At 34.6% G+C, this 21,682-nt stretch overlaps 2 protein-coding genes and 1 non-coding gene across 7 annotated transcripts; 1 reads left to right on the forward strand and 2 right to left on the reverse strand.

Annotated features, from left to right (window-relative positions):
- The first annotated feature begins 647 nt into the window (after nucleotides 1-647).
- On the forward strand, nucleotides 648-1,828 carry LOC135612106 (uncharacterized). Its single transcript, XM_065107929.1, has 3 exons — nucleotides 648-1,164; nucleotides 1,265-1,437; nucleotides 1,529-1,828. Exons 1-3 carry the CDS (start codon nucleotides 688-690, stop codon nucleotides 1,626-1,628), a joined length of 750 nt encoding a protein of 249 aa, XP_064964001.1. The 5' UTR covers nucleotides 648-687; the 3' UTR covers nucleotides 1,629-1,828.
- A 430-nt stretch (nucleotides 1,829-2,258) lies between these two features.
- Nucleotides 2,259-17,965, reverse strand: LOC103983833 (uncharacterized). Of its 5 annotated transcripts, XR_010486773.1 has the most exons (13): nucleotides 17,683-17,964; nucleotides 16,283-16,337; nucleotides 15,161-15,280; nucleotides 14,956-15,050; nucleotides 13,334-13,539; nucleotides 11,860-12,048; nucleotides 11,575-11,784; nucleotides 3,388-3,541; nucleotides 3,215-3,278; nucleotides 3,052-3,132; nucleotides 2,668-2,803; nucleotides 2,518-2,555; nucleotides 2,259-2,445 (listed from the first exon to the last, which is right to left on the reverse strand). XR_010486773.1 is itself a non-coding variant. In XM_018825746.2 (11 exons), the coding sequence occupies exons 1-11, from the start codon at nucleotides 17,773-17,775 to the stop codon at nucleotides 2,727-2,729; spliced, it is 1,329 nt and encodes a 442-aa protein (XP_018681291.2). In that variant the 5' UTR covers nucleotides 17,776-17,965; the 3' UTR covers nucleotides 2,259-2,726. The 5 variants fall into 5 exon arrangements, 2 of the variants coding, with proteins under 2 accessions (XP_018681291.2, XP_009399413.2); XR_010486772.1 differs by having other exon boundaries at nucleotides 2,259-2,555; XR_010486771.1 differs by having other exon boundaries at nucleotides 2,518-2,803.
- A 351-nt stretch (nucleotides 17,966-18,316) lies between these two features.
- On the reverse strand, nucleotides 18,317-18,437 carry LOC135613276 (U5 spliceosomal RNA). The gene has a single exon (XR_010487259.1). It is a non-coding gene; the product is annotated as a U5 spliceosomal RNA (small nuclear RNA).
- Between the last annotated feature and the right edge of the window lie 3,245 nt (nucleotides 18,438-21,682).

Genomic DNA, 21,682 nt, shown 5'->3' on the forward strand with positions numbered 1-21,682 from the left:
AGCCTGTTGTTTCGGAGGATTCCGGGTTCTCATCGGCAGAGCGATGATGGTCACCGGGCTTTTGTTCTCTCTCTCTCTCCCATAAAAAGGAAAGGGTAAAATACCACCACCACCATTCCCCCGGTTTCTGCAAGCAGTAGCACCCAGTTTGAAGCATATTTCCAAGGATTTGGCCCTGTTTCCTATTTTGATCAAGTACTAAATGTTTGATTGCTAAATTCTATGGGCGTCATTGGGAAGATCCGATGGTGTTTTACATGAACATAAGAAGAGACACATAAAGCCTGCATTCCAAATCTCTGTGCCTTTCGAACCTGGAAATCCACAACACGCGATATCTGTAGGTGATTAATCTCGACTCCACTTTGCTTTTACCCACCCAAAATTGGGACAATAACAAGAAAAGTCCCCACGTGGCTATTCCTGCGCCGTCCCCTCGTGGGTACCCCCCGTGCCCCTCACCGCCTTCGTGTCGTCTACCTCCACGTGTCCCCGTCCTTGTAACGTCCCCCAAGCAAAAGGCTTTCTTGTGTCACGTGGGAGGCCGTCACGCGCGTCCGCGACGCACTCGCCGGTACCCGTGACGCCGTCTAGTGATGGTATAAAGCAGAGGCTTCGGCCTCCAGTAGGTTCAGTCGACGAGAAGACCAGGCATCCTACAGACCGAGTGAGCTCTCATTGACGGCAATGACAGCAGCGATCCTAACCCGTTCCTGCTCGTTCCTTGGCGAGCCGGGGAGATATGGGGATTCCGCCGCTGGGATATCTTTCCTTCGGCGGAACCGGACCGGCTTGCTGCTGCCCCCGCGATCCCGGTGCGCTGCCGCGCTCCACTATGAAGCAGAGGTGGGGAGGGAGGGGCGCCTCCTTCGGCGAGCCAGGTCGGAGGACGACCTCATTCCATCGAACCGCCCGGGGCAGGTGGAGTTACAGGCGAACCGTTTCGATATCGGAGTCGCGGTTCCGGCGATTCCGCCGGTGGAGCAAGTGGCGTGTTCCGGCGGGGGAATTGGCAAGGGGAGGAAGGTCGGCGGGGGGAGGGGCGGCGGCGGAGGCGGCGATCAGAACCACAACAGGAGGATTGCAGAGCATTACCAGCGGATGCTACGGTCCGACCCTTCGAGCGCGCTTCTCTTGAGGAACTACGGAAGATTCCTGCATGAGGTGAGTGGCTGAGATTCCAATTTTACGCCACTTCGAGGTCGCACTTTTTGCGCGGGGAACAAAAGCTGAGCTTTTTGCGCCGTTCACTTCGTCTGCAAAGGTGGAAGGAGATGCAAAGGGTGCGGAAGAGTACTACGGGCGGGCGATTCTGGCGAGCCCAGGCGACGGCGAGGTGCTGTCGCTCTACGGCAAGCTGGTGTGGGAGACTTACAGAGACGGGGAGAGGGCCGAAGCCTACTTCGAGCGCGCCGTCGAAGCCTCCCCCGACGACTGGTACGCTTCTTTCTTCCCTTCACCCCCAAATAAACCCATCTCTCCACCTGAACCATTTGATCTTATGGTATATGTGGCTGTGTGCTTGCAGCTTCGTGCTGGGCTCTTACGCGCATTTCTTGTGGGACGCCGAGGAGGAGGAAGAGAAGGGGACGATGCAGGTATCGTCACCGCTAGCTGAGGTATTTTGATGCGTCTGACTTGATCTGACGATAGGACGTACATAGGCAGTGAGTACTCGGGAAGAGTCAGAAGGTGTAGGAGAGGACAGTTGCTGATGATGTATTTGCTGTTGCTTTTTGTCTTCTTTCCTTTTTCGCTTCTGTTGTATCCTTTGCGGTGAATATGTATCTAGTTGTGAGCGTGCAGTACACGAGCATCTTCTGCGTTATGTGACCAAGATGTCTAAGCAACATGCATATGAGAGATACTCTTAAAGCTAATCCTTTGTTTTAATGCAATACAGAGGTGTCATCATTCAACTTCAAGGATTGAATGATCAACGGAAACTAAGTGCTAAGTTTCTTCTTACGTGGTTTGCTAGAGTAAGTACTAAAAAAGCTTGGTAAGAAGAGTATGTCTTCAAAGAGCACTTGAAGATTAATTATAAATTATTCACTATAATTAATTATATTTAATATCTTAATCTTTATATTTTTAAAGATTATATTGTGATTCTTATACTTATGATAATAAAATATTTAATCTAATTTTTTTATCACATCGTACAAGATTAAATATTTGTACGATTTAATATTTTATTTTCGTAAATATAAAAATCTCAATATAAATATAACTTACATTATAAAAATAAAAATTCGTGATGCTAAAAATGATTAATTATAAAAAAAATCAATCTATAATTAACCTTCAACACCAAAAGGCTTTTACATGTTTATCCTATCACAATTAGCTAATACACACGATATTTAATGCAACAGACACCTGTAAAAGGGGATGTAGGCTTTACCTCGCGAAGGAAACTTCCTATTGCAAGTCAATTGGCCACTGACAGTATACAGAAATGAACAAAGCCTCATTAGTAAGAATTGGGTTTAATAAAATGAACAAAGGCTTTACCTCGAAAAGGAAACTTCCTCTTGCAAGTCAATTGGCCGCTGACAGTATACAGAAATGAACAAAGCCTCATCAGTACGAATAGGGTTTAAAATGAACAAAGCCTCATCAGTGTGACAATAGTTGAAACTAGTAGTAGTATGAGCAAATTACTTTCCCTTGAGTCAGTGCACAACATAAACTTGATAAAAGCAACTAACATCCAGGAATTGTCAGAAGAAGAATTCCTCAGGTAAATTGTGGAATTTCCTTGATAGAAAGCTTTTGTACTTCCCTTTGAGATTTGCAACTGCAATAGAACAACTTTTAAAAAGGTCAAATTCGAGGAAAATGAGAGGCTAAAATTATAACTTGGTGCCCGACTGAAGCCATGAGCTGTGGCCGTGGCATGCATCCAGCGGACAACAGGTGGTGGGGTTGGGTCTGATGAACTTCTGGATGCACACCACGTCAGTAACTCATGCTATATGTCAGCATTGACCATTGAGTCAAGGTTTGCAGCATTTATGGGAAGAAATGGTGTAGAAATATGATTACCCTTGGCACCTGAAGCATTTGGTTTGCTATCAGACAATTTACCAGAGAAAGTTGACTCCACCAGCTCCATATACTCCTTGCCTAAGTTCCATAAGAACATTGAATTAATCAGCATTATGTAAACGGAAGGTTTCTTTTCATAGAATCTCATCCTCCAACGCACCAGTAATATGCTCTCCACTGTCACTGACATTAATCAGGAACGAGGGGATCTCATTTTCTATCAACTGCAAAAGAATGAGATAGTTAAGATGTCTTACAGATCTTAGTTATGAACAGGAACAAGATATTAAAATGTTGGTGCATCTACAAAAGTTCAAAGTCTAGTAGCCACACCTGTAGGAAAAGTGCCTTTGCAAGCTCCAGTAAATCAATAGGTGAGGGGCCCTTGATGTATGCAGGCACAAACTTACCTTCCTGATATCCAGCCAAGAAGTGATATGCAGCTTGACCTGGAGAGAGCTTTGATATCAAAGGAAAAACACCAGTACTGCAATTCAAACAATGAATCAGTTGTTGGTAGAGAGTAATAGTAATTAGCGTCATTATGCAATCAGACGAATGGTCATTCTTGCTATGCCATCATTCAAGTAGATAAGAAAAATACAGTCAACTTCTATATACAACACAGTTTAGTACTTGCATATAAAATTTGTAAAAGGCTTTGTTTACATATCTTTTGTCGAACGATCATACTTGTCCAACATGATACACATGGTTGAAAATGCAGGACTGGAGGTAAACGTGTTGACATAGAAATATGACAGAATAGAAGACTGTATTAACTAAGAAGTGAATTTACACTGCAATTCCAAAGGTATAGCACTCCGAACAATTGAAAGTAATTAAAAAAAATTACTTTGTAATCATTAAAACTAATAATAAAAAAAGGTAATAATCAAGACATGTTCCAAGTACTAAACTGTAATTACAGAAAGACTAAAAAATGACCACAGGACTAACATACAAACGAACAGGAGTTCCATAATAAAATTGTTGTGTAATAATAAAAACACAACTTTTTCTAATATCTTTAAGCTGTAAAACCTTAGGGAATTACAATTTAACGACACCTATGAAAAAAGGATGCCCATGCTGGGTAACTGTAATGCCTTAATTTGACATAATGAGAAAAACCTAAGGTTACGGTTAATCCCCCTTTATTTGTAGCCACCATCCTTCTCTCGTGATAGAGCAGGCGACTATCGAGGGAGGAGAGGAGATGCCAATGCATCATCTACAAGAAATAAAGGTAGGGATCCAAATCCTTAACTTTCATGCATCATCCTCCTCTTTTTATTTTTAATATCCCATTCATGTTTCATTGATATTCTCTTCCCATATCAAGATCTATATTTTATTTTATTATGATCTTAAGATTAATATAGAATATGATATATTTGGCTGATATAAATTTATAAAGTAAAATTTGTGATTTAAATCATCTTAAATCTCTCTTGATTTTCTAACAAAACTTTTATTATTAAGATTAGATTATTTAACTATACTTTTATTATTGAGATTAGATCATAAGAAATTTATTATAAAAAGAGAATGAGAATGTGAAGAGAAAGAGAGGACTTAGAGCCCATCAACTAGTGGTTGACCACAACAAAGTATTGTGTAGCATAAGAGAATAATACGAAGGATACAAAGAGGGAAGTCAATAAGAAGGAAATAAGCAACAAAAGGAAAACAAAATACAAGATCTAAAGAAAAATAATAACCAATTATATATTTTGACATGCACATTTTGATTTGTTAAATTTATATTATAATGCTTCTTGATTAAGTATGGAAACAAAGAACATCACTGACCAGGAAAATGTAAACCATGAATTAAAGTATAGGTTTAGACTTAACTTCTATACATGTATATAAGTAATCATGTTGTTGATATAATAAATATTTCTTGAGGAACAGTAAATATGATTTATTAAATCTTCTCAATATATGAAATGAAGAAACTCACACCCTTATATAGAGTTAAATTGACACTATAATCTCACATTAGTAATGATAATCCTCAAGAATATTTAATTCATAATTTACTAAATTAAATCGAGAGTTTGATTATGTCTAATAAATGATCTCTTATTTATTTACAAGTGTTTATAGTACATATAATTAAATAAAATAAAAAATAGATTACTAAAGTTAAAATAACATGGATATATTGTCGGTTGATGGTCAACCTGACTAATTGAAATAGAAACATAAATTTGAGTGTCATCTAATCCAGTAATAATTTTTAGCACAAGATTTGGACATATATTTTGTTAAATGAAAAAATTATTATGCTTGAAATATTAGTTTTGTTAAAAATTAAATAAATATTTTATTTATTACGTTGAAAAATTCATATTTTATATATTATGTCATTCATAATGGTTAAATATTAATTTCATGTCATGTATTAAGTTATGATTTAATGTTTAGAGCAAGGTCTGCAATACCGAAGCGTACCGCCCGTACCGGGCGATACGTACCGATTCGATAGGTTACCAGTACATAGACCGTCCGGTACCGCTACTGTATAATACTGTAGCACTGTAGCAGTATAAAAAATATATATAATTGTTCGGTACACCAGGGTGTACCACTCGGTACGCCCTGATGTACTGCCCGGTAAACTAGTACCGTACCGTACCGAGCCTGAGTCGAAACGCCGGTACGGTACGATACGGCGAACCTTGGTTTAGAGACTTAATGTTATTCCCATATTAAATTTTAACCATACATTCATTCGACGAATCTTGTGTTTGAATATTAACTTTATTTTATTCGATATGTGATATGATGAATGTTTATATTGCTTGTGTTATTAAATAGTTAAATGATTAATTATTTAGTCTATTTTCATCTGCAAAAAATCATGAATTATAAGTGTCGGTGTGCTCCATAAAGATGCATATATAATTATACATTATTGACAATAGATAGAACATTATATATTTATTATATAAATAATTTTAAGTTAGGTTCTCTAACTATAGACTAATATCTCATTATGGATTCCAAGGGTTGTAAACCTTCAGATTAAGGGATGACATTTAAGTCTACCAAGGCGAAGGCTCGGAGGTAATGAGATATTATAAGTTGAATCAGGTAGTAATTTTAGTAAAAGAATTAAAATGAATAGTTTTACTAAAATAGATTAACTTTTATATATATTATGTCAACAAGGGTGATATGCTATCATACTCTAAGAAATGTACTAAAGGGTGCTAAAACTGTAACCCAACACTTGAGATAACGTTTAAGCCTATCAAAAATGTTGTCCACATGACAGGGCTACTGGGCTAGTAACCTCGGGTTTAATACAGTTCCATAATTGCATTTATTTCTTATATGAATAAGAGAGTATATGTATATAGTGTAACATGATATGAGAAGAAGAAGAAGGAAAAAAAAAGATAGATGTGTGACGTGTAACATGGAGTTGATCCTTATTACATGATGCATAATAAACATAATGTGTTCCTTACTAAAATGGTATTAATCCATGACATGCAACATTGTACGACATGTAATATGTAATTAAAATAATATATGAATAAGTATCAATTGTGTATGATTGATATGATAATTTCTATCAAATCAACATATTATCAATATGTGACAGTTATAAACCATTTGTTGTGATATGTAAAACATACTCTGGTTAATGTGTTAATTTTATTCATTGACACTTTTATGCATAACATAGATCCTTGTGTTGATAATGATTCAACATATTATGGCATGCTTTATTTAATTTCTTATCCTATTCTCTACTGGCATTCATACTCACACAAAAATACAAATTTGTTTGATCTTCTTGAGATTCAAATTAGGTCAGATCGGGGCATGACAGATCATGCATGAACTAAATTCCTTTTTCACATAGTTGTATAACATTTTTCTTAAAATTAATACATCTGTTATAACAATAATTAATTACCAAATCCACCTTCACCTCGAATAGTCCTTCTCCTTCAGCTCTTGCTCTAATATCATGCTATCTTCAAACAAATATATTTTGGCTAAAAAACTTTTTAGCCCAAATGCCCAATAGAGAATAAGATAAAGATCAAATGAAGCATTAATAATATGTTGAATCATTATCAACAAATGTAAGGGTCTATGTCATACGTGAGTAGAGCATCAACGAATAAAATTAATTATAATATATGATTTATAACTATCACGTATCGATCATATATTGATGTGATAAAAAATTATCATATCAATCGTGCATGATGTCCACTTATCCATGCATTATTTCAATTGCATATTACATAGCATATCATGTCACATGTCATGAGTTAATATTGCTTTAATAAATACCACATCACGTTTAATACATATGAGGGTCAACTTCATATTACATATCATAAATTTCTCTTTTTTTTCTCCTTTCATCTTTTCTCATATCACATGTTATAATATATATATATATATATATATATATATATATATATATATATATATATATATATATATAAATACACTCTCTTGTTCATTCTTTTGTTCATACAAAAATAAGAACAATTATGAAACTTGGGTACGCACTAAACACGAGATAACTAGCCCCATCTAGTGGACAACACCGTTGAACTTTAATATTATCTAACGTGATGGGTCACGAGTTTGTTACCTAAGGGGATATTTATCACATGATGATAACACATCATTCACATAATATTTATGAAAATCAATTTATTTTAGCAAAATTAATCTTTTTAATTCTCTTACTTATACTATCTCATTGTCTCCTCCTTGGTGGATTTAAATATCATTCTTTTGTCGATTTGAAGGTCTGCCACCCTTGGAATCTGCAACGATGTATATGTCCATAGTAAGAACTAGAACTACTAAGAACCTAACTTGAAATTATATATTTATTTATAATAAATATATAATATACTATGGCTATGCACAATTATATAGGTATCTTTATGGAACACACCAATTTACGATTCAAGATTTTTGACATATGAATACAAGGATTTTAATTTCGAGGTACGGGTGGTACATACCGGTCCGCCAATAGACCAATACGTGGACCGCCCGCTACCGGGTGGTATCAGCCTAGCTACGGCGAGGGAAGAAGAAGCATCGAGGGAGAAGAGGGAGAAGGCACTCGAAGAAGTGAGAGAACCTCAACACTTTCCGATTTGACGACGCCCTCCCTCGACGATCCCGATCCAACAAGTAACGAAGAGACAACGACTCGGCTTCTTCTTCGCCACGTTCTTCATCGAAGACCGGAAACGCCTACGGCCTTCGCTGCATTCTTCGCTGAAAGCCAAAGACGTCTGCGGCCTTCGACGTCTTCACGGAACACCGTAGATGAGGAGAAGACCGCGTTCTTCTCCTCGTCGCGTCGCGTCGAAGGCCAAAGATGTTTGCGGCCTTCAATGTCTTCGCTGAATGCCGCATATAAGAAGACTGCATTCTACTCCTCGTTTGACGTGATGAGGGGAAGAAAGGAGGCAACGTTGCCGAGGTAGTGTACTCCTCCTTTTCTTTTTTATATTATATTATATTATAATATATATATACACATACCGAGCATTACACCGTCGCGTACCGCTCGATACACCCGTACCATATCATACCGAGCAAAGCTCGAAACATCGATACGATACGAAACCTTGCATGAATATGAATTAAATAATTAATCATTTAAGTATTTTAAAACACAAGTAATATAAACATTCATCATATCATATATCGAATAAAATAAAATTAATATTTTAAACACAAGATTCATCAAATGTATACATAGTCACAAGATTCATTGAATGCATGCATTGTAAAATTTTAATACAAGGATAACATTAAGTCTCCAAACATTAACTCAACTTTGTATATTCATATATGACATGAAATTAATATTTAACCACAATGGATGACGTAATACATCATGAATATTGATTATTTTTACATAATAAAAATAATATTTCAAGCATAACGATTCTTCATATAATAAAATATATGCTTAAACCTTATGTTTAAAATGATTAAAGGGTTAGATGTCACTCAAATTAGTCAAGTTAATTATTAACCAAGAATTTATTCATATTATTTTAACTAAGTACTCTATTTTTCATTTCGTTTAATTATATGTACCTAAATGAAATATTATTTATTACACATCTATTAAGCACTCGATTTAATTTAGCAAATTCAGGTTAAACATCCTTGAGGCTTATCATTACTAAATGTAAATTAAAGGGACAATTTAACTCTACATAAGGGGTGAGATTTATTCATATCATATGTTGAAAAGATTTAAGAATCATATTTACCTAACTACATTCCTCATGAATTATTTATTATATCATCAATATTTTACTTATACTCATGCAAGAGTTAAGCTTTACACCTATATTGTAATTCATGGTGCATTTTTTTGGTCAATTTATATAATCTGTGTCTCGACTTGACTTGATGGAATAATTGATTTATTAACTTCAGCTTAACCATTTTGAGTTGTTAACTTTAGCTTAAGCTTAAGTTAAAAGTAATACACCCATCAAATCCTTAGTTATTCTAAGTTTTTTGCTTGCCTTAGATGTGGGACTAAACCAGCATGTTAGAATATGTTTTTATTTCCATAAGTTTTGCATGTCATAATTTAATCAACATGTATTCTGATATAAATTTAACAGGAGGGCTAGAAAGATAAAATGAGATTTGAGGATCAAACCTATATATTTAAGTTATCCATATATAAGATACTCCAAGAGAACTGTTATGTGTTAATCAATGCAAATTTGCAATGATTTAATTCCAAGGAAGAAAATATCCTCTTATTCGCGGTCTTCATTTTTTTATATAATTATTCAATTTGTATTCCTTATTGTTATTATTTTTAACATATCACTTATCATTATTACTATTTCCTACTTGTATGTAGGATTTTGTTTCCTTATTTATAAATATTGCTCTTATAAGATCTTTATCTATATTTTTTTTCTTTACTTTTTTCTTTTTCCCTTTTTCTCTTTTTTTCCTTTTCTTTATTTATTTATATTTAGTTATTATTTATGTTCTACTTCTTTCTTTTTCCTTTATTGTCTTTAACCTTCATCTTTTTGTTTTTTCTCTTTTTTCACTATTTATTATTAATTATAATTTTCTTTCGTGAACCTTATTGTTGCTTAATTTTTTTCTTTTCTTTTGGAACAATAAATGTATGAAAAATATTAAATATAAAACCTTAATACCTTTTCCTCCAAATAACCTCATCCATCATGATTTTATTATAACAAAGGAACAACATATCAAAGTGACACATGTTAAATTATATATGACATCATAAAAATAATTGTGATATAACAACAAGTTCTTGATCCTTTACTAAAGGAAGCTCCATACACTTCATTCTAACTAATTTTAATTTGTATTATTGAAATCACTTGAAAGAAATATGAGAAGCTTTATTACAAATTGTATTCTTAAAATAGCTTTAAAAAAAAGTAAAGAATCCATTGGTCATTAAATTTGAATTCAAAATAGAAAAGATATAATTTGATTTACATCAGTCCCTAAAAATTTCACACAGATCCCTGGAACCTTACAGATCAGTACCTAGATATTACAATCAAATCCCTAGTCTTTGTGAATCAGTTGCATACTAAAAATTAGTTCTCATGACAATATAAATCATCCTTAACATAATTTGGATCCATTTCTAACATTTAATCATTCTTTCTTATTAAATTGACCTTTAATTTATTCAAAGTCTTTTATATAATGCTTTTGTATATGATCCTCGAAATCGTTTAATTACTCATATAATGGTTGGTTCGCCTTTAATATCACATTATATAATTGTTTATTTTTTTAGATCTTTTATTTTGTTTTTCTTTTCTCCCTTATTTCCTTCTTCCTTAGTATCCCTGTGACTTACCTCTTTATTTTCTCCACATTATTTATCTTATATTAAATAATAATTTGTTATAGTCAACCACTAGTTAATGAGCAATGGCTTATCACTCTCTTCTCATTCTTCTTTTTTATAATAAACTTCTCAGGATCTAATCTCAATGATAAAAATATAGTTTCTTAATCAAGAGAGAGCTAATAAATCACAAATTTTCTTTATGAATTTATATCAACCTAACATATCATATTCATATCAATCTTAAAGGTCACCATAAAATAAAACATAAATCATGATATGAGAACAAACATCAATGAAACATAAAAAGGATATTAGGAAAAAAAGGAGGATGTAGGAAAGTCAAGAATTTAGCTCCCTACCTTTGTTTCTGGTAGGTGATGCCCTAGCATCTTCTCTCCTCATTTCTCGGTGCATTCTCTACCATGAGAGAAAGGGATGGTGGCTTAACCCTAGCCCTAGGTTTGACTTATTATGTCAAATTACAAGATTGCCAGGGTATTACACTAATGATAGGACTAGTATAGCCATAAGAAGCTTAATGTTCTTTCTTAATGAAATCAGATGGTAATTTTTGTAAAAGGAAATCATATCTATCAAAGATAACGAAAATAAAATTTTCACATCACCTATCAGCTGTGGCAAAGATTACAGAAGATGGTTTCTTTAGCAAATTTGATGCTGCGGAATCCTTGGTTTGGAAAAATGGTGCAGTGCCATGAGAAGAAAGTATCACACCAGTATCTACAGACACTAGAGATTTGCAGAGCTCTGCACATTTCTTGATAGTATCTTCTGGAGCAAACAGCAAAATCACAGAATCACCAGATACAAGAAGCCTAACAAAGACAATCTTATATGAGTTACCAGGAGAACATGAACAATGACATCAGGAATGATTAAATAGTTGCTACCTGGCAGAAAGAGGCAAGCCCTCCCTTGCAAATATTACAGGAGCAGCCAAAGCAGCTAAAGCATTTTTCACAGCAGTAGCATCAGCAAAAGCTTTACCACATATGATAAGTGATGAACGCTCTACATCAGCAGCTGCAAATCCATTAGATGCTTGTGAACCAATCCTTAGAAAATCCATAGCACTTGAACTGTAAGAACAGTAAAAAAGCAAACGGAACGTAAGTTGCATGCACAAGATGTTGATCACAGATAGCCCAAATCAGATAATATAGTTACATCCCTCTTGTAGATGCTGACTGTGCTAATGAAACAAAAGAATAATCTCAGAAGTCATTTTCTGCAGCAAGAAAATACAGCTAAAATGAATGCTGTCTCTGGTCCACATCAAAATCCAACACCCACGATGTCAAACTTTTAGCAATTCCACCTAACATGTTATGCTTTTCTTCTTTTTTTTTATTCTTCATGATTTAGACAAGCAATAGTTATATGTGTGCATCATTCATATCGTTAAGACGACAAGAAACCATTCTCACAAACAAGTTAAGACCACCAGTGCATTTGCTATCCTCCACGCATAAGAAGGCAAGGTGAGAAGAAATTATTGACAAGCATTTTCTTGTAGTCATTGTTGGTTTGTGTAGAGTGAAGAGTGAAGGAATTAATAAAATTACATGTATTTGATAAAATCCACACCTCCCCTTAGAAATGATTTTCAGGTATAATGCTTTTAAGCAAGATTCTCAATTTCGATGTGTAACACCCAGTCCGGACAGTACATACCAGTCCGAGAGTATACCGGTATGCGGAGCGCCCTTTACCGGGCGGTACCAATGTTTTGACCCATATCAGGCGATACAGGGTTTGTACCGACTAGTAACAGTCGAAATCCAATTGTTACTGAGGTGTAACGATTGATACACCCCAGTTTCGACTATTATCGAGGTGTACCGATCGGTACGCCTCGAATTTCAACCGTTACCGAGGCATACCAATCAGTACATCTCAGTATTTTTGGACCATTACCTCTAGGTATTTTTGGAGGTTTTTTCAACTTATTTTTGGGCGTACCACCATTACACCTCGGTATGTACCATATCGAGCAGGGCTCGGTACACCGATACGGACCGAAATTGAGAATCTTACTTTCAAGTGTGGCACATACTATTTAGATACTTGACCATAAATACTTACGGTGAGATCTTTCAACATAGAAATATACTCAGACTTCCTAAGTTATATTTATTGGTCAGGAAGGCTATACTTCAACACATCACATCATCCAAAGTCTTACTTGCAAGATATTTTTCTGGTTTTTTTTACACGTGTCCACTCGTACAATGACATAGCTGGCTCAATTAAGAACCATGATCTTGATAGTTGATACAACGATTTAATGGCATATTGTCAACTATCCATAGACAAACTGGAAAGCAGAATCAATCATAAGGTAAAACACAGAACTGCTGCTACCTGATTGAGCTAGCAATATAGACTGTCAACGGGCAAGAGTCATGTGAAATTGCACGACTGGGTGTTTCCCATAAAATATTAGATAGTGACAGCATGGCAGAGGGATTATCACTGATGACACGGACCTTTACGTCACATTTTGGAGATGAACCAATTACTCCATCTTGGACAAAGACATCCGAGACTGATGAAATGTGAGATGTAACCTAGAAAAAGAAAAAGACGCATGCATAAGCAACAAATAGTTCACATAAACACATTACAAATGGATACAGATCCATAATTAATTTAGTTCACATAAGCGCATTACAAATGCCAACGAGTCACAGTTTCATATATTTGCAACTAAAGCTGCATAAAATCTTTCAGTACTCGAGTGAGTCATTGCTAATAACCTGTATCAGAATCCAAAAATAAGAAAGGCCCACTTCACTATTAGTGTAATTGAGTGCAAATATTTGAACTGAAATGCTACGTATATATGAAACATTTTTGACAGTTTTCTTAGAAAATATAACATTACTTTTTTAGGATTTGAGAAATCATTAATGGAAATAGAAAACAAGATATGCTATCAAGTGTGACTCAATAACATACATAATACTTATCATAGTAGATTCTAAATATTGGATTAAACAAACAGAAAACAATACAATAAATGTCTATATAAGACAATCACATAGTAAATCCAAGATAAACTCTGTTTCCCCTTCTATGATTTACTTTGAAACCTAGTTTGAGCATATTCTCTGAATCTTACAAAACAAAGTCATCACAGTAGCATTCTGATTAGCTTTTAGATTCTCAAGACTGAATCTCTGGCCAAGTTATGTTTTCAAAATATACTCTTCAGTCAAGTTCTTAGCAATGGATTTGGTGACCATACAACAGCAATTGTTTGCTGTTAGAAGTTTAATGAGAAAAGTACAGATTTGGATAATTATATGGTCGTATAAGTAGGAAAGAACTAGAAACGCCTTGCTATTAGATAACTTTTCCAGTTTTCCCTAACAAAGAAAACTTTACATTAGAAAATTTTGAAAAACTTTGGCGTTCTGCACTCTCATGTCACTGAATTACAACAGGATTCTTAAAGCAATATATTTTTACAAAATGCTTTAAATCATAATTACATTTTTAAAAACGAATTTGCTTTTCAGACAACTAAACATGGAAGCTCATTTCTTGTTACAAAACTTTGCAAAGGTCAACAACAGGTACTGATGAGAAAAGGACTAACAAATTATGCTTTTTGACATGTGATATCCTCGTACACCTACATCCCATATTGAAAATATATAATACAAATACCAATTCAAAAGGCCTAACAGAAACCTACAAGAATCTAGATATTACATGAATAACCAGTTAAACTACATCAAACTGCCACCAGAACCAACTTATGAGTCTAACAGAGGACACAACATAAACTGACTAAGACTACTTGTTTCAACCACGATAACATATCACAATCCTTGTAATACGAATACAAATCAATCATATCCTTATGCAATTTATTGCAACAACGTTATTGAGTATGGCGAAAGCAAAATCACAGAATGGTTCTATGTGAATGTAGAAAACAGCCATTAAGGCAAACAGACATCTAAACCTTACTTCACCTGTTTCAAAATTTTGCCAAATTGAGCGTTCGAAAATTCTGGACCTCCACCAGAAGTACATCCTCTCACATAAAGTGGAACAGTAGCCAAATGTTCTGCAAAATGCAGATGGCAAGCTGTGTGATTTTGGATAAGAAAAATATCATAGAAGCTCAAAGGAGAGAAAAGACACTAGAACTAAAAGACAACATGAGTTTTGTATTACCGACTGTGATTGCACCTTTCTTTTGAAGTTCAGACTTCTGCAAGTTATGAAAAGACTTATCCTTTATAATTACACCTCTTGCAGCAAGAGCCCAGTTTAATCCATAAGAAACTCCTAGGCCTTCTCTACAACATGTATAACTGGTTAATGACGTTTAATCATTACATAAAAAATGATAACTACAAAAAGGATAAAATGACTTAAAACAACTATGCTGTCAATGACAACATATAAGCTAATTCTAATTAAAAACCTTATATAAAACCGAAAGCAGCTTCCAAAGTACCTTAGGCTTGGCTTCATTCAGTTTTTATATCCTTGTCACAGGATATCTAATCTTTGTTTCATGAATCATGAACAAATTGTGTCTACAACTTCCAAAAAGATCTAGTTGGAATATACGACTGAAACAGCTGGGTTTTGATTGTGCTTAGAACCATCTTCTCTAAAGAAGCCACTCTCTCGGGATAATACACTAATTTAAATGTTTAATTTCCATGACAGCCATCCGATTTATCACTTTTTAATGTATGTTCTACCCTTGTGTAGGAGGTACTGTGGAGCATCAGCTTGTAAAGCTCGTAATGTGCATACCAGCAGACATCTCTGCAAGGCTTATGATATATGCAAATAGTTAAAAGTTCATCTTATCTTACAAGCAGCACAGAGATCGTCTTCCTAGGACATTCTACTTCGAGATAATAATGCATGCATAACAAATGAGGACAAGAGTGTTTAGGTTTGATCTTTTGTTGGTTCCTGCACAAGCAGCCAAAATGGTTAGGCTGCAAATATTGAAAGGTATGATAACCCTCTAGAAATCTTGTATGGTAACTCTTGAGACCTTGCCAAAGGTTGGCAATCTAAGATTTCATAGTTAAACTGCATATAGCAATCTCTCCTTTATCCTCAAATAAAACTTATGTTTTTGTAGATTCAATAAAGTCGGGTTTAATTTTGGAAAACATATTTACATCAAAACTATAATACCAAAAGCATGACATTAATCACATGGACTTCATTCATCAGTTAACTAATAGAGTAACATTATCAAGTACTTCTATTTTAAAAAACCAAGATAATGTTTTGTGTTTATTGAAAAAATAACCCATTAAACTTTACCTCGCAAAGATTGATTTTGTGCTTCATCCTCAACTAAAGGTGTTGAAACTGCATACTGAATAACTTATCTGATGAGAATATATCCAATTATCAAAACATCAATTGTATGGAAATTGCAGAGCAAGAAAACACACAACCAGAGCACTGAACATATGGGCATATAATCCAAAGGGTTTAAAAAAAAAAAGAGTGTGGTAAAATGGATCAAGTGTGTCAGAATAGTTGTTTGGATCCTTTATCATTCAGTCAAGCAGCTGCATTTTGTAACATAATTATCAATATCCAAGATACAATTAACAACAGCTTCCAGCACAATAATTGACAACTGTGGCATGTCAAACGAGCTATGAGACAATTTGAGTAGTTAGATTGTATAAATGACAAGATGGACATAGCTAAAGGTTGCCATCAGACATTTTTTTTATAAAATGTAGGAGAAAAAAAAAACAGATACGTGTGCCGCAAGATAGACCAACTAAAACAATGATTATACATTTTAGGAAAAACCAACTACTATATCCTTGGGAATTAGAAGCATATGCAATGAAGTGAATAGTAGAAATACCTAACAAATCCTAGTTAATGAACCAAGTTTGTTTGATCCGTATATTTTCTTTGTAAGAATTCAAAAGATAGCTCGAATAGCAGTAAATTGAGAATCCCAAGATAGTAAAATGCATTTTTTGAGAAGAAATAATCAGTGCCATAAAATACAAATAAATCATGCCCTACAAACTGGAAATACATAAGTCTGAACGGGATCAAAGCAACAATTGATTATTTGTCTACTACTCGACCATCTGACAACTATAGACGTTTTCAGTCCCTAACTACTGCAGTAACGAAGGTGGCAAACCCATGAGCTAGATCTCTTATAGGTAATACAAATGGCATATTATGCACTTCATCACATTTAGATGTGCAACTGAAGTAGTTAAGACTAGTGTCGTAACACGGATGGAGAGCTCAAGAGGTAAATCTCTGATAGTCAAATACGAATGGCATATTATGCGCTTCCTCGTATTTTGGCGGAGATATTAAAAGTACTTAACTCGCAGAACTGACAACCCATATTTATCAGAAACTGAATTAGCACACCGACCATGTGGAAATCTTTCCGAGGATGACGAACATCACGAAGAACAATTGATGAAAAGAAAAATCAAAGAGAAAGATCAATGGATGATCCACATTTCGAGAACGTAGGTTTATGTCTAAGATCCTCAACAGAACCACGTGTCCAAAAAACAAAGAAATATCATTAGAAGGGATGAAATATGCCCTAGATCGATCAAAGAATCAACAAGTCGACGAAAGATTTGATGAGGAATCTGTGAAACCCAAGTATTGCAATACGGCTTGAAAATTTAATTAGAGGAGCAGAAGAAGAAGATACTGACGGATCTGCAGTAGCATGAGGAAGTGAAGGAGATGGAAGGACTCGAGGAGGCGAGGACGGCGCGGGAGAGACGCTTCAGGAGAGCGCTTCTCATCTCCGAATTGAGTCGAGCCGCTCCCCCGACTAAGCCCTATTCGACGTGGGGGAGGGGACGGAGAGGAGTGATGGAGTGCTGCGACGAGAGGAGCTACCAATGGGTTCTCGATCGTCTGATCCGAACCGCGAAGAAGTGACGAGTTTCCCTTCCACCCTCTGATGGTTGTGTTTAATGAAATCCATAAAGGAAGACGATTTTGTTGTTCTTGCTAGTATTTTTTATATTAGTCCCTTAAAGATATCTCTTTGGATGAGAGTCACTGGTTCTTCGATATTTTATTTATATTAAAACCTCTCAACTATTTAATGATGATTATTAATAACAACATCATATTATGCGATATTTTTACTCCTGGAAAGGATAAAAATTCTCATCCAAAATAATAATATTTTTTTCCACCTGAATTTGCTAAAATCCGGGACATAAAAAATATTTTTATTAATAATCTATTACTAATTAATGGTTTCGGGCCCCACCGAGTATACGTATGGGCTGTAACAAAAAATAAAAACATAAATATTTAAGTAATGATTCGTTGGGCCCCAACTAGAATAGGATGGGCCCTCAAAAAATTGAGGTATGCTGCTTGGAGTGACGGGCACACGGTATTCTTTAGTAAAAGGCGAAAGAATAGTTCGCTCTGTGCCCACCACGCAGCTGCGTTATTTGGTTCACCGGTGTATCATGGTTTATATGGCATCCTTACCGGTGCCCTCTTGCCAATGTCACCAATGTGGGACTAAAAGCTTGGCGTATAGGATGAGCGATCCACGTAGTCAGTGCGATGACACCAAGCGCAACACTTTGACGGTTCAAGTGCTAACGTTCAAGTAATGCTCAACAATCCTACGAACTGATCTCCACTTTTATCACGATGATTACTAAAGTTATCACTAACTCAATCAGAGCTCTCTGAACGAAGGAATGCAATATCATATATCGGATTTATATCTATTAGTAGTCAACACACGATATATTGATACGTATTAATATTTAGAAGATGAAGAAAGACAATAAAAAAGGAACGAAGTGGAAGGAAGAAAAAGTAACGGTGAAGGCAAAAGAAGAATTTATGCCAACACTCATGGTGAAGTATTTATAGGGAGGGCTCTTTCCCAAGCCCACTCATAGCTTGTGACAAACTCGAATTCTAGAATCAAAGAAGAATCATATTCTACTTTTAACATATTAAGGCTACAATTAAAAAGTCTATTAAATAAATTTCATAACCGATTCGAATATGAGTTACCATAAAAAATTAACCATGTCAGAATGCGAGTAAGGCTAAGTTGCAGCTTTCCATGATCAAGCAATAATAGCTCACTGAGGTGGCCACAACAACTCGAAAAGGATGCAATTAAGTGGGAAAGTGGTGATTCGACAAGGCTATAGTTGTAGTTCAATAACTTGGGAAATGGCCCAAGTACCAATTTCACACATGTTGACGCAGTGTGTCGTGCTTGCTTTCACAGAGCGAAGCATAACCTTGGCATGCTCGGTGTGGCTAATAAGAAACACAGAGAACTTGTCATGGCCAAGTGACGATTCCACCGCGAGATGATGTTGGTAGGGGGAGGAGTGCGACCGAAAGAGACTCTTCAACGAATGACAAGTTCTGTTCCATCGTTGATAATTGTAAATCGATTTTTTTTATATTGAATTATGATCTATTTTAGCTCATGTTATTTTAATCATTTATCACTTAAATCATTATAGTTTATATATGTCTAAAACAATCCTCATATTTTTTTAAATATAACATAGCTTCTTTTGTCAAATCTAAGTTAATACACGTTTGACTCTACTTACGTGTCATGTTGATTCATAATAAATTATTAATATAATTTAAGTTTTTAAAAAAATTATTTTAACCCATATGATTTTTTTAATCACGAACAAAACCATAAAGGCTTAAATGGTCCATAACCAAAAATACAAGGGCTAAAATTGATCAATTTTTTTTTAACTTAAATTACACATATAATTATATTAATAGTTTATTATGAGTAAACATACCACATAAGCATACTCTAATGTATATTAACTTAGACTTACGGGAGGGACTTATATACTATGTTTTTTAAAATATATAAGTTATTTTAAATACGAGTAAATCATAAAGACTTATGTGGTGTATGACGAAAACCACAAGAGCTAAAATGAACCTTGACCCTTTTTTATTCCTAGTTTTTTATATTAATCTTTGAATATTTTTTTTTTTTGGCTTACAAACACTAGTTCTTCCTTTTGTTTATTGGACAAATTTCTCAAAAAAAATCCTATTTTTACTTTTTCCCTATTAGCAACCATTTTTTATTAGAGCACATATTATTTTCTAAAAGATAAAATTACTTTTAACCTTCGCTGTACATCTGTATTCCTCATCATCACTTGTCATCCATTGCTTTCACCTTGTCATGAGACACTGTTGCCCTCGTCTCCCTCCATTCTTCCTCCCCCCATGCCTCTCCTCCACTCTTTCTTTATCACCCTCATCTCCTCTCTCTTCTTTTGATTTATTCTTATTTGTCACCACGATGCCTCTACCCCATCGTCATCGTCGCCTCATCCTCTTCTTCTCCATCGCTACGATCACCACCACCCTCGCCTTGCCTCCCCTCCCACTTCGTCCAGGGCTATCGGTTTGATTGGGAGTTGGTGGTGCCAAAATCTAGTGAAGGGGAAGACGTATGGAAGGGGAGCATAGGTGGGAGTAGTAAGACAAAGATGATGAATAAGGGGGTGAAGGTGGAGGGTGATGGTACGGAGAGGGACAATTTTATTATATTAAAAAACGAGGGATGCTTCGTAGGAATAAATGAAAAATGTATGTTAATTGAAAAAAAGTGAAAATAAAAGATTTTTTTTAAAAAATATTCTTTTTATTTATATTCTATAAATAAATGATATGTCAAGTGAAATCACTAAAATCTTGAAAATGAAAAAAAGGGCCTTTATCGAAAAACCACATAACCATTGATTTTTACTGGATGATGCCCCAATATTTGGAATTTATCAAGTGTCACCTAATTTATAGCTTTGATCAAAATACCCTCACTAAAATTATAAAAAAATGATGATTATCTTTCGAATGGATTTGACTTAATTTTTTAGAACTTAACCAAGTTTTTGAGATGACTTGGACCATATCGATTCATCTAAATCCTAAGTATTCAATTTGATATAATTGAACATTAGATTATACCTTAATTTTTCCAAATTATCCCCACCTCCTCCCTTGTCTATTGGTTTAGTCTTCGTCTCACTCTTTTTTTCCTTTTATTCCTTCGTTGCTCTCTTCTTCTCCTCCTCCTCCTCATAGATTACTTAGATTAGTCATTATATTTAAGTTACGCTCGAGTTGCACTCATCGAAAGAACATATTAAAAAATATATTAATTTTTATATAAAAATATTCTAAATTTATAATAAAAAATAAAAGCTCGACTTATCATTAAAAAATTAATATATATAAAAATTATCCTAGATTACCTACAAAAATCATCATGCTTAGGTTACATTCGAGTTACAGTTATTCATAGAATATATTAAAAAATATTAATTTTTATATAAATTATCCTTAATCCATCATAAATTAGATACAATAGTTCTAAAATAAGTTTAGATTAATTTAGTAAAAATTAACTCAAACTATAATCAATCATAGATTTAATAAAAATAATTCCTCAAATTGATGGTGATACCACCCACCAAGCAATGTTATCACTCATGCATCTAGTGGTGCACTATTACCAAGGTACCTAGACTTGTAATGAGATTACTTAGAGGCTAATTCATATTTAAAAACTTTAATCATTCTAAATTTTTTTTTAAAAAAAAATAGTGATTCTAAATGTTGTATAATAATATGTTAGTAGTTTTTGAAAAATTTGGATTGATTTGT

Source organism: Musa acuminata, chromosome BXJ2-5 (assembly GCF_036884655.1).
Source record: "Musa acuminata AAA Group cultivar baxijiao chromosome BXJ2-5, Cavendish_Baxijiao_AAA, whole genome shotgun sequence".
NCBI lineage: Eukaryota > Viridiplantae > Streptophyta > Magnoliopsida > Zingiberales > Musaceae > Musa > Musa acuminata.

Excerpts from the sequence above, each read along its gene's own strand:
- LOC103983833 (XM_009401138.3), bottom strand. The coding sequence starts at position 17,775 with ATGAGAAGCGCTCTCCTGAAGCGTCTCTCCCGCGCCGTCCTCGCCTCC. Across the intron at positions 13,540-14,955 it reads TTGGCAAAATTTTGAAACAG|GTTACATCTCACATTTCATC; the intron begins GTGAAGTAAGGT and ends TTCTTTTTCTAG. Across the intron at positions 3,133-3,214 it reads CAGTGGAGAGCATATTACTG|GCAAGGAGTATATGGAGCTG; the intron begins GTGCGTTGGAGG and ends TATGGAACTTAG.
- LOC135612106 (XM_065107929.1), top strand. The coding sequence starts at position 688 with ATGACAGCAGCGATCCTAACCCGTTCCTGCTCGTTCCTTGGCGAGCCG. Across the intron at positions 1,165-1,264 it reads ACGGAAGATTCCTGCATGAG|GTGGAAGGAGATGCAAAGGG; the intron begins GTGAGTGGCTGA and ends TCGTCTGCAAAG. Across the intron at positions 1,438-1,528 it reads GAAGCCTCCCCCGACGACTG|CTTCGTGCTGGGCTCTTACG; the intron begins GTACGCTTCTTT and ends GTGTGCTTGCAG.